The 13,802-nt window shown below is 43.2% G+C and overlaps 1 protein-coding gene across 4 annotated transcripts in view; it reads right to left on the minus strand.

Moving 5' to 3' along the window:
* The window catches only part of TCP11L2 (t-complex 11 like 2), a 63,101-nt gene that overhangs the window by 24,683 nt on the left and 24,616 nt on the right, over window positions 1-13,802 (minus strand). For all 4 annotated transcript variants that reach the window (XM_027872584.1, XM_027872561.1, XM_027872568.1 and 1 more), the window contains 3 exons: window positions 6,533-6,668; window positions 5,186-5,306; window positions 380-600 (listed from right to left, as the gene is read on the minus strand). In XM_027872584.1, coding sequence (XP_027728385.1) covers window positions 380-600; window positions 5,186-5,306; window positions 6,533-6,668 — 478 coding nt within the window. The remainder of the gene's footprint in view (window positions 1-379; window positions 601-5,185; window positions 5,307-6,532; window positions 6,669-13,802) is intronic.

The raw sequence follows: 13,802 nt of genomic DNA on the forward strand, positions 1-13,802 counted from the left end.
GTTCCCTTTCAGCTTGAAATTTCAGATCCAATGATTCCTGCCCTCAAGGGGCTTACAGTCTATTGTAAGAGAATGCAAGCACATAAATGAGCTTATACAAAATAAATACAGGCTAATCTTTGCTGGAGAAGGTAATGGCAAATCACTCCAGTATCTTTGCCAAGAAAACCCCATTCGGGGGTCACAAAGAGTCAGACAGGACTGAACAACAGCCATCTTTGCTGGAGGGAAAGCGCTCCACCCAAGTTGTCCGCTCATAGGGCGCAGGGACAATTGCGTAGTCCTCCAGAGGAGATGGAAGGGCCCACTTTGATGGGAACACAGTAAGTGCTCAGTAAATGCTTACTGGATGGAAGAACAGAATCCCCCCAGCACCAACCTCAAGAGCTCCACAATATTGCCAGTGGCTTTGAGTTCCTTGATGTCATCATCCCGGACAGGAGCACACAGCTTGCCCATGGTACTAATGACATAACTGGCCAGTCCCTGGATGTCCACGGCATTATGCTCAGCTTGCTGCCTGATAAGGTCGGGATCCAGAACTTCACCGATCTGGGTCCGGAGCCGGTTTCCACCAGGAGTCAGAAAAGAGAGAAGAGTCTGTGGGGGAGAGAGGAGAGAGGCAAGAAAAAACCCAGGTAAGAGAATTTAAGGGATGGCTGAGGGGCGGGTGGTTTCCCTAAATTAAACAAAACAATGGAAATGATGCATTAAAAGAAAAGTACATAGAACAGAAGAAAGTTCAGGGAGAGACAAATGGGATAGCCTTGGAACCAACATGCTGAAAGTTTTATATCCTACTTTAAAAAATCAGTATATAATGGAGATTTCTGGTTTCATGTACACTCTTCTTTTTTTGTTCTTTGCATAATAATAACAATAACAATAATTCTTTGCACATAGAAATGCTCAATTTGCTAGTATTTCTTAAGTCGAGAACAACAAAAAAAAATTTTCTAATTAAACAATTCCAGAGGCAGTGTGGTCTGGCGCAGGACCCGCCCTCCATCAGGCCTGAATGTCTGCTCCTCGACCAGGGAGATTATTTCATACTTCCCCCGCCCAGCACAGTGCCAGGCCCACAGCGAATGCTTAACAAATGTTTGCTGACTGGTTGCCATCTGGATACCAGCTGTATGAGCTAGAGAAGTGGAAAGAATGACGGATCTGGCAACTGAAGAAAAAAGTTCACATCCTGCTCTTGCACCTGTGTGACCTGGGGCAAGTTACTTAACTTCTCTGGGTCTCAGTTTCCCCATTTGTGAAAGTAGACAGTTGGCCTAGTTGGTCTCTGAGGCCTTCCAGCTCTAGATATTGGGTCACTTAAATTCTGTGGTCACTTAACCTCCCTGGGGCTCAGTGGCCTTACTTATAAACCAGAGTGGACGGGACGGGCTGCGAGGCCCCCACCAAATGGGGAGCTCTGACAGCGTGAAACGACCCACGAGCCGGCGGCGAGGCATCCACGACCAAAGGGTCCACAGGCAACTCACTACCTCACACGAACTTGCAAAGATGGGGCTGATTGGCACTGGATGCAGGGGAAAGCTTCCTTACTGTGAATTCTCTACACCAGTGAAATCACAGGTTCATACCAAGGAGGAAAAAAGCTCTGTACCCACGGGCACCACTCATTCCAGGTGTGAGCAACCTAGACGGAACCAGTAACAGAACAGGCTGTAAGGCCTTGGCCCTGGGTATCAAAGTTTCCAAAAGAATGCTCTCTCCCTATCCCTCCTTCCCTTTCTTCTCTCCCTATCCCTCCTTCCCTTTCTTCTCTCCCTATCCATCTCCCTCTTTCCTCTTCTCCCTAATCCTTTTCTCTTCTTCCTTTCCCTCTCCCTATCACTCTTCCCTCTTCTTCTCCCTAACCCTTTGCTTCCTTTCCCTCTCTCTTTTCTTCTTCTCCCTCTCCCCTTTTCTCCCTCTCCCTCTCCTTCCTCTCCCTATCACTCTCCCCTCTTCCCTTCTTTCTCTCTCTTCCTTTTCTTCCTCTCCCTATCTCTCTTCCTCTTCCCTTCTTTCTCTATCCCTCTTCGCTTCTTTCTCTCTCTATCCCTCTTCCCTTCTTTCTCTCCTTATCCCTCTTCCCTTCCTTCTCTTCCTATCTTCTTCCCATCCCCCTCTCTCTCCTGAACTAAATCACTTTCCCTGCAGCAAACTCCCAATATAGCAACCCTAAAAGCAGCAGGGCTCAGGTCACCCAGAGTTCCTGGCACTATATCAAAACCTTTGCAGAGACGCCGGAAGAAGGGCAGGCTGTAGGGCACGGTGTCCTGGGAACACCAGATAGGCCAGGCCTGTGCTCTTCCACCCAGGTAGTTTTCTAAGGTAGTGTGGATCAGTGGTTACAACCCTCTGGGTCACAAGACCTGGTCAGTGCCTTGGCTCTGGCATTTACTACCTGTGTGTCCTTGGGAAAGTCATTTCACAGGTAAAATAGGGATCACGATAACTGATATTTCTATAGAACTTTACTGTTTGAAAAATATGTCATTTCTGTCATCTCACTGTAGCTTGACTAAAATCCTGAGAGGGAAGTGTAATTATCTTCTCCACTGTTCAAAGGAGGAAACTGAGGTTCATAGAGAGGAAGTGGCTGGTCCAACGCCCAAGGCAGGACTGAACCCTGGTGTTCCTGGTCCTATGGCTAGTTCTCTACCCCCCTATGCACTGCCTCTCACAACAACCCAGGCATTTCCCAGCTGTGTGAACACAGGTCAGTCAACTACACTACCCTGAGCCTCAGTTTCCCCAATTTGCAAAATGAGGGTGCTGGATTAGATGGACCCTTTCAGCTTTAAAGCTATGATGGAAAATGGGATAATTTACGTAGCAGTCAAATCAACAAGCTGTGTTTGAGGGACCCACAAAGGAAACAGAGATTCTGCAGGGGGCTCTGACTTTTCTTTTCCAATTTTCCCTCCTTTGAGACCTAATGAGCCACCTTACTGACATCTATCACCACGTATCTTGTATGCATCCACTTATGTCTCCCCCACTAGAATGTAAGCTCCTTGAGGGCAAAAACTGTTTTTGGTTTGGCCTTTCTTTATATCCCCAGCTCTTGGCACAGTGCGGGGCACATAGCGGGCACTGAATAAATGCTTGTTGATTGATTCAGTCTACAGAAGGCATAGGAGATAGCACAGGACAGAGAAGAGAGGGCTGCTCATGGTCAAAAAGACTTGGTTCCAAGCAGTTTTTGTTCGGAGTCTGAGGCGCTGCCAAATGGGAATTTCTTCCCAGTAGAAGGTAAGCTCTTTGAGGGCAGGGCCAGTTGGACTAGATCGCCTCTGAGGCCCTTCCCAGCTCTGGAGTTTTCAGCGAGGGGACCTGCCTGCTGCCTGCAGGACCGCCTCTAAGGCCAGAACCCCCCAGAGCCCCCCAAAGACTGAGTGACACAGGAGAGACCTGAGCGGAGGGAGGAAACTGTTCACACTGAATGTATCACACTGATACATTCAGAGGGCCAGACTTCTCCCCACCCCCCCCCAAAAAAGGAATGCGACAAAAAGTCAAAAGGCACATTTGCTAACTAAAGATCAAAATGACACTTTGTGTCTTCTTGTATCTACTTTGTATCTGCTTTTTGGGGGTATGTGTTTTCTCCTCCAATAAAATGTAAGCTGCTTGAGGGCAGAAGCTGCTTTTGTTTCAATTTCTATCCTTTGTAGCTAGTACAGCGACTGACAGACACACAGTAGTCAACTTATTACATATGTGTTGAGTGGACGGACGGAGGGATGGACTGATGGATGGACGGATGGATGGACGGACGGATGGATGGACGGATGATGGATGGATGGATATATGGACGGATGGATAGATGGACTGATGGATGGGCGGATGGATGGATGGATGGATGACAGTGCAAGATGCCAAGTGGATTTGATGAGCCTTTGCCATAACTCTGTGGCTCTCCAGAGTTCTGTGCCTTACAGACTGGAAAACACTGCTTTAAAGCACTATATATAAGTTAAGCTTCTGGGTACCTCTAGGTAGGGACAGAAGGGAGAAAAGGAGAGGCGATGAGGGAGGGAAAAGAAATGGAAAACAGAAACATGCCCTCTGTAGTTTTGCCATGTGGAGCAAAAACCATCTTTGCTGGGTCGATGAGAGTCTTAGAGCGGGGAGGGACCTCGGGAGTTGCCAGCTCCACCTTTCCCGTTTTGTAGCTGAGGAAACTGAAGCCCAGGGAGGGGAGGTGACTTAGGATCTCAGATCCAGGGACATCAGAGGCCAACGAGTCCAACCCCCTCATTTTACAGACAGGGAAACTGAGGCCCAAGGCGAGGAAGAGACTTGTTCAAGGACACACAGGCAGTAAATGTTAAGAGACGGAGTTCAAATCCAGGTCCTCTGACTCTTAATCTGACTGGTGAGTTTCAAAAATGAAAGAAGGCAAAGTGTTTTTAGAGAGAATGAAAGGAAAGGAGAGAGAGAGAGAGAAGAAAAGAAAGAGAAAGAAAAAGGAGAGAGAAGGGAGAAAAATAAAGACAGGGAGAGCTCAAGAAAGAGAAAAAGGGAGGGGGAAAGAGAGAGTAAGGGAGAAAAAGAGAGAAGAAGAGGGATAGAGGAAGAGATTGAGAGAGAGAAGGGAAGGGAGGGAAAAAGAAAGACGGAGAGGGGGAAGGAGGGAAAGAGAGAAAGCCAGAGAGAGAAGCAGAATAGATAGAAGAAAAGGGAGAGGGAAAGAGAGAAGGAGAGAAAGGAAGAGAGAGAAAAATAAAGGGAGGAAAGGAGGGAGAGAGGAGGGATGGAGGAAAAGAGAGAAGAGGAGAGAGAAGGAGGGAGGGGGAAGAGGGAAAAGAGAGAAAAAGAGAGAGTAAGGGAGGGAAAGAGAGAGAGGAAAAAAGGGAGAAAGCCACAGAGACAGAGGGAGAAAAGGAAAGGAAGGAAAAAGAGAAGGGAGGGAAAAAGAAGAGGGAGAGAGACAGAGAGGGGAGAGAGAAAGGGGAGAGAGAGGGGGAAGAGAGAAAAGGGAGAGGGAGGGAAAGAGGACAGAAAGGAAGGGAGGGAAAAATAAAGAGAGGAAGGAAGGGAAAGAGAGAGAAGGGAGAGAGAAGAATGGAGAGAAAGAGAGTGAGAAAAGAGAGAGGGGGGGAAAGAAGGGAAGAAAGAGAGAGAGGGAGAGAGCTGAGCATGGAGCAGGGGAAGGGGGACAGAGAGCGCTATAACTTGCCTCTCTTATTTCTTCAAAAAGTTTGATGGCATGTTCGTACTCGGGAGGATCTTCACTGAGTTCCGCCTCCAGGTGGTCCCAGAAAGCCTGGTGAACGACATGTTTCACTCGACCTGCCAGGCTGCAAGGGAGAAGAGATCACCGTGTGAGAATCGGCTAGCTGGTCTTTCCCAGAGGCCAGAATTCTAAACCTGAGCCAAAGGAGACTGGCCCCTAAGGACGCCCAGCCGCTTGCCAAGCTCAGCTCAGAGGTGCCAGCACCTGTTTCGGTCGTCCTGGTCCCCAGTCTGAGCCTTCCTGTGGTGAGGCAGCCGCTGCCAGAGGTGGGCAGCCTCAGCCCCGGCCGCACAGCTAGGGAGCAGTTCCTGGCAAGGGGCGGGGGCGGGGGGGTGGGGAAGGGGTATTCCTATGCCTAGGCTCTCTAGGCTATCAAACAGAACACTCCTCAAGTTATGACCCCCTTGGCACATCTCACAATCTTAACAAGGGGGACAAAAAAGATCAAATAATCATCAGTACCAGGAGAGATGAAGATTAATCTCCCCAAGGAATTTTCCTTGTAACCACTATCGTATCTGCCTATTCAGATACTGTAAGTGACCGCTCCTCGCCACAGAAGTAGGCACGGTTCTCGGAGCTTTGGGGAGTCACAAAGATCTGGGTTCCAATCACGGCTGACACGTACTCCTTGTATAACCCTGGGGAAGTCACTTAGCTCCCCTGGCTCAGTCTCTTTATTTGTACAATGGGGGGGTCAGACTAGATGGTCACTGAGGGCCCTACCACCTCTAGAGCTAGGCTCCTTTCTGAGCCAGTTTTCCTGCCTGTAAAATGGGTCTCACAATACTTATAAAGACAGCCTTATACGGATGGTGAAGGGGTCAAGTGAGATAACACGCAGCAGCACTTTGCAGACATCAAAGCAATGTAGACGTGGCTGCCCGGGGTATTTTTCTTGGGGCTGGAGTGGAACTAAGAGGCCATGAGGCCCAACCTCATGTCACAAAGGAGGAAACCGAAGCAGGGAAGGGTCAGTTAATAAGCTTCCATAGCAGGATTTGTTCCCAGCTTCTCCTGACCCCTGGTCCAGTAACTTATCCACTATACCCCACTACCTTTCAATAAACTCTGGCACCCAGAACTGAACCCAGTGCCCAATTTCTCCAGAGCAAAATGTTTGGCCACTGGCCTAAGCAAGCAAGCAGCTTGTCCTTCCATGGGATCAGGTGTCCTGAGTGGAAGAGGCCTCTGGAGGACCACAGAAGTGAATTCATTTTTCCAGGGCCCGACTTCAGACTCAAGGCCTCTGGTGTGACTTGCTTCTAACGCAGACACACATCCACTCACCTGTTCTCAGGCAGAGCTCCCTGTCTGACGTGAAAGTTCTCATTTACGGCGATCTCATGAGCCAGCGTCATATTGGAGATATTCCTCGCGGCAGCCATCACTTCATCAAACGTCACCACTCTGGGCGGGCTTGTCGCTAAAGGGGTGAGAAGTCCAGGGTGACTCAGAGCCTCACTTCTGGAAAGCATTGGTCTCACCTCTGACCCTCCCACATTTTGAAATGCTTATAGTCTGAGCAAAATCAAATAATAATAACAAGCATGTATTAGGCACTTAACGCATGCTAAGTGCTTCACAAATCTCATCTCGTTTGATCCTTACAACAACCCCAGGAGATAGGTGCTATTATGACCCCCATTTTATATTTGAGGAAACTGAGGCAAACAGAGGTTAAGTGACTAGCCCAGGGTCACACAGCTACTAAATGTCTGAGGCCAGATTTGAACTCAGGTCTTCCTGACTCCAGGTCTAGGGCTCTGTCCCTAGCTGCCCACACCTTGAACTTCATATAATACTCTGTTCTGTATTTCTCTTTCATCTGAATGTAAGTTCCCTGAGGGCAGGGATTTTTTTTTTCTTACTTTGTATCCCCAGGGCTTAGCCCAGTGCCTGGGTTATAATAATTACTTAATGAAAGGGTTGATCTCTCTTATTTTGGCCCAAACTTGTGTTTGCATCAGGGTAGGAACTTCAAGTGTGGAACTTTCTAGTACCAGTGCAGTTCAGGGGTTGAGTCAAGCAATCAATCCATGAGAATTTATGAATGTACTGGGTGGGGACCAGGGCCACAAAGACAAAAAGCAGACAATCCTCCTTCAGGAGCTAATATTCTTATGGGGGGAGGGGGGAATGGGCACATAAAAATAGATACAAAGTATACACATGGTAGCTACAAGACAACTGAGCTGGGAGGGAGGCACATGGCTACTAAGTGTCAGAGAGTATTTAACCAAGTCTTCATGATTCCAAGGCTAGCCATGAATGAATGAATGAATGAATGAATAATAAAATTTTATTAAGTACTTTTCTGTTGTTCAGTAGTTTCAATGATGTCCTACTTTTCTTGACCCTCCTTGGAGTTTTCTTGGCAAAGATACTGGAGGGATTTGCTATTTCCTTCTCTAGCTCATTTTACAGATGAGGAAACTGAGGCAAACAGGGTTAAGTGACTTGCCATGAGTCACACAATGAGGAAGTATCAAAGGCAAGGTTTGAACTCAGGTCTTCCGACTCCAAGTCCAGTGCTCTATCCATTGTACCACCTAGCTGCCCATATTAAGTAATTATTATGTGTCAAACACAGAGCTAAGTGCTTGGGAGTCACATCTAAAATGGAGGATATTACCCACTATGTCATGTTGCTTCTTATATCCTTCTTACTCACTGAGCCTGGAAGTGATAAAACTAAATTTTTTATTTAAATTTTTTATTATTTTAGATGTACTAAAAAAGTTTGAAAAAAAAACTAGTAATAAAGTAGGTGTCAAAATATATAACGGGGAATGGCTGAATTAGCTGCAGTCTCTAAAGGTAATGGCATATCACTGAGCCTTAAGAAATGAGGAAGAGGAGGAAAACCCAGAAGGGCATATATGAGCTGATGTGGAGTAAAATAAAGCAGAAGCAGGAGAATCACTTACACAGTGGTGGTAATAATATAAAATATTACCAATAGTATAATTATTAGTAATATGTATTATTTCTAATATTAATAATTATTGATAATATAATTATTGCCAAGGATATAATTATCATATATACTTATTTCTAATACTAATGGTTAGCAATATTTATTACATATAATACTAATAATATAAGGTATTAACAAAAATGATATATAATACTTATTACTGATAATTATTAGTGATGTTATTATTTCTAATACTAATAATATAAATTATACAATAATATGATTATTTGTAATATTTATTACTAATTATTAGCCATGCTAATTATTACCATTGTCCATCAGTCAATCACAGGGCAATGTGGACCAATTGACAGTCCTCATTTCCCTCGGCTGCACTGATCTGGGACTTCTCTAGATCTCTCTCCGTTGCCTTCCTTCCCCAGGAAACTCATGATTGAGAAATCTCACTATCCTGTAAGACCAGGTGTGTTTCGTCCTCCCCTGTCTTCAGTCCCTTCTGCCCCACTAACGGGCCCCTCTGGCTGGAGGGGAGGGTCATGGGCTCCAAGGCTTCTATTTGAGAAAGGAACTCAGCAGAGTCTATTCCCATTTTCCACCAGCTGCGGTGCTTTTGGACTTCTCTGTCACGTAGGGTACCTCTGCCCCCTTCTCGTTCACCTCTAGTGCCCCACCTGTTCAGCTTCTTTCGTTTTTTGCTGTCTTTCTCTGCTAGATGATAAATTCCTTGAGGGCACAGACTGTCTTATTTTTTACTTATATTTCATCCCTAAGGCTTAGCACACTGGTTGGCACATAGTAGGCGTTTAATAAATATTGACTGTCAAAAACCATTCATTAAGGACCTACTATGTGCTAAGTGCTTCAAAGACTTAAACATGGGCAGTACACTGGTGAAATAATGATGTACTTGGGTCTAGGAGATAATGAAATCAATTTCCCACTGGTCTCTCCATAAGGGGAGGTGGGAGGGGGTAGGGGTAGCTGTAGGTCAGAATGCAGCATATGCTCTGAGATGCAAATGCTTTGTTTTTGTGTTAAAAAAGGATGGCCCAATAATGAGATGGAGCATGCTGGGAAATTACTCAGCCATAAAGACAAAAGGCTAATATTAGTAAAACCATAAAAACTTCACATTTTAAAAATAGCAAACTATAGGACAATTCTATGTTAGCGGGGCTGCAGGGAAGCCAGGCATTCGAGGACACTGGTGGGGAGAATGGTGGCTGGCACACCTATTTTGCAATGCAATCAGCCACAGAAATGACTCTGTTTCTAGCATTTTATTCTAAAGATACAAATTCAGAAAATGTATTGCCAGGTCTGGTTGCACATGCCTCTATCTGATCCCGTTACTGGGGAGGTCACCTCAGGTAGATCTCAAGCTCAGGAATTCTGAGCCCCAGTGGATTAAGCTGATTCACACTTAGTTTGGAACCAATTGGGTAAGTCTCTGGGATCAAAGGGGGCCTCCAGGCTGCCTGAGGAGGGACAACCAGGGAGGGCAATGGAGCAGGCCAAATCTCCCATGCGCAAGACAGGGAAACCTGATCCCCAAGAAAAAAAAAAAGAATCAATATCTTTTGTTTCTATATCCCTTCATTTCCAAATATAACTTTCATCCTCTACCAAGAAGGCTGGCCCTTAGAACAAAGAGAGAGAAAAAAAAAAGAAATTCAGTAAAAATCAACCAGTACACTAACCCTGTCTGACAGTGTATGCAATGTTCCATACCCAGAGTCCCCTACCTCTACAAAAAAGGGTTAGGGTTAGGGTTAAAAAAGGGAGGTGTTAAATACATAATTTTTAAAGGGGCATATCTGAATATCCAAACAAAAATATTCACAGCTGTTTTATCTGTGTCAGCAAAAACTAAACAGAATTGACCTGTCTTCCAAGGATTGGAGAATGGTGAAATAAACTGATTTATTGATATAATGTCATAGGATGGTGCCATATGATGAACACACGGAGAACACAAGGAAACATGGGGAAGACTAAATGAAGTCAGACCAATGGAGAATAGCAGGACCACACTGACCACGGAACTGAAAAAAGCCGTGATCGAGAACAGCAGACAAGTGGAGAGGGACATGTAACAAACTCTTTTTTCTGGTGTGAGGCCCGCTTGTTCCACAGGTTGAGATGAACAATGTGCATAGTTGGGGCCGCCATGTGCATCAGTAGAGGCAATGCCCACATTAATGAGCTCACAGGGACAATGATGTATTGTTGATTTGTGTAAAACTACTCAGTTGGGCATGCCCTTTGACCCAAACAGAATACCAACACCAGGCATATACCCCCAAAGGGATCAAAGCAAAAAAGAAAAGGACCATAACATACAAAAATACCTAGAGCAGCTCTTTTCAGAGTGGCAACAATAAATAAATAAAATGAATGAATGAATGAAAAGATAGAGAGAACTAGAGGAGTGGTTATCCTATTGGGGTACGGCCACACACACACACACACACACACACACATTAAAGTATATTAATATACTATAACACGTGTGATATATATGTTTGCATACATATATACACTCATACAAATCAAAGTATAGGAACATAACACATGTGGGATATTATCTCTATATATTGTGGTATATGAATATAATATACCATGTATAGTATATCAAATTCTATTTCTATATATATCAAAGTATATAGGTACATAAATTATGCTATATGAATATATCATATATAATATAATATGCCAAATTCTATTTCTATACATATATCAAATCATATGTATATATACACAAATTATGCTATACAAAGATATCATGTAGAGTATAGTATATCAAATTCTATGTCTATATATATCAAATTATATATGTATATATAAATTATACTATATGAAGATAATATACCATGTATAGTATATCAAATTCTACTTTTATATATAAAGTTATAGTTATATATACAAATTATGCTACATGAATATATCACATGCAACATAATATGCCAAATTATATTTCTACATGTATCAAATTATGTGTATACATACAAATTACGCCATATGAATATATCATATGCCGCATAATATGGCAAATTCTATTTCTATATATCAAATCATATATATATATACAACTTATGTTATATGAAGATAATATACCATGTAGAATATAGTATATAAAATTCTATTTCTATATATATGAAATTATATATGCATATATTCAAATTGTGCTATATGAAGATAATGTATCATATGCAGCATAATATGCCAAATTCTATTTATATATATCAAATTATATGTGTATATATACAAATTATACTATATGAAGATAATATACCATGTATAGTATGTAAAATCTATTTCAATATATGTATATATATAAATTGCACTATATAAAGATAATGTATCATATGCAGCATAATATGCCAAATTCTACTTCTATCAAATCAAATGTATATATATACAAATTATATTATATGAAGATAATATACCATGTAGAGCATAATACATAAAATTCTATTTCTCTATATATCAAATTATATATGTATATATACAAATTGTGCTATATGAAGATAATGTATCATATGCAGCATAATATGACAAATTTTATTTCTACATATATCAAATAACATTCATACACTATACGTGATATATGAATTTTGGAATACAGAGTAAGAATTTTTAATTTAGTTGCCACATATACGTGGTTCTGGTGCTGCTGCTCTTAAGTGGTATGAATTCATTTAAGTATTTTCCATATCTCCTTATCCTATATGGGGTATGTGAATATAATATACCATACCAATAATATATTATTATTCCGTAAGAAATGACAAAGTGGACAGTTTCAGAGGAAACTGGGAAGATCTCTATAAACTGATGCAGACAGAAGCAAGAAGAACCAGGAAAATAATTCATATACTGATACTGACACCACCACTCTTTGTTTGGGGATACTTTGTTAAACATTAAGGATTTTACACAAAGTCTTATTCCTTATCTTGCACATTTACTTGAAGGCAAGCAGCATGAAATAGAATTCACGGAATCTTCCTGTGTTGTGATTTGTTTATAGAAATACTCTCTTTTTTGGCTAAGTCCAGAATTTCTATTTTAATTACATTTGTTCAGCTGTTTTATGGATCATTTTTAAGTCTATGATTAAAAAAAGTTTTAAAGAGCTGAAATTGGCCTCCCCCCAAATATCAATAAAGCTAAGCATATCAGGCTAACCACCTAGACTGATTTCACAAGGGAGGGTGTGCAATGTAGCTAAGCTGGGCAGTTGGCTTCTATACAGGGAGCTGCAGGCTCAGTCTGGAGCCTTCTCATCAGAGGGGCAGTGACAGAGGATGGCTTTCTTGGCTACAAAAACTCATGAAACTGTCTATGCAGGCCTGCAGCAGCTGTGATCTGCATTGGTAAAGAGAAGGCCCACAACAAGGAAATCAGCCCCTGAAGGATTGAACTCTACACTATCTTATGGCTAACAAGGCACTTTCCAGAGTGACAGAGTCAGAGGACCCAGTGTCCAAACCTGCCTCGGTCACTTAAGTCCCTCGGTGACTCATCTTTAGTGGGGCTGCAATCCCTGGGACTCATCTTTAATATGAGGGGGTTAGACTAAATGATGTCCAAAGTCCCAACGCTATGGGCACTGGGGTCTCAATTTCCCGTAAAATGTAGGAACTGGTCTTAACAACTTCTACGGTCCCTAAGTCTGTGATCCTAAGTCCCAATCTTCTTTCGGAATTTGCTTTGGAATCTCAAGGCATTTTATTTTATGATACCTTGACTCCTAAACCACTCTGGACCAGTTTTCATATCTGAAGTACTTTGCTTGGCTAAGAGAACTATATGAATGCCAGTTGCTAATGCTATCCTTATTATTACTACTGCTGCTGAGAAGCAGTGTGGTAAACAGTGCATATAGAGCCAGCTTCAGAGTCAAAAGACCTGTCAAGTCAAGGCCCATTACCGGCCGGGTGACCCTCCAGGAAGTCGCTTGATTGTTCAAGGCCCGAAGTAAGTCTCTCAGGCTGTAAGTTGAGGATTGGGTGATGACCTCCTACACTGATGAAAGCAGAAATTTGGAACGGCAACACTGCTGTTGCTTTTGCTGCCAGTAGGACCGACTTCGTTTTCTGGTGCCTCCCTGGGGTGATACATGAAACCATTTTTGAAACCACGAGGAAAACCCTCTGGTTACTTCACTTCCTGGTTGGACCATCCCTCTGGGCAATGCAACTCAAAGACACTCAAAAGTCTCAGCAGTGGGGGAAAAAATGTACAAACACTGATTGGTCCCCGAGCAGGAGCTGAGCCAGTTTCCCCATTACTGTGAGTTTGGCAACCAGGAAAGGTGCCCCATGGGAAGGACCTCATTTGGATTCAAAAGTCCAAAGTCTAGAGATGCTTTCCCTCTCTTAATTATTTCTAGTTTATTACGCATACAGCTTGCTTTGTATATGTCTGTTTGCATGTTGTCTCCCTCCTTAGACTGTAAGCACCGTGAGGGCAGGGGCTGTGTTTGATCATTTTGTATCCCCAGGGTTTAGCACAGTGCCTGGCACACAGTGGGTGCCTAATAAATATTTAGTGATTGATAATTGTTTGTTATGCCGTCTCCCCCATTAGACTATGAGCTCCATGACAGCAGGA

This window comes from Vombatus ursinus, unplaced genomic scaffold (genome assembly GCF_900497805.2).
Source record: "Vombatus ursinus unplaced genomic scaffold, bare-nosed wombat genome assembly UNPS02003292.1, whole genome shotgun sequence".
NCBI lineage: Eukaryota > Metazoa > Chordata > Mammalia > Diprotodontia > Vombatidae > Vombatus > Vombatus ursinus.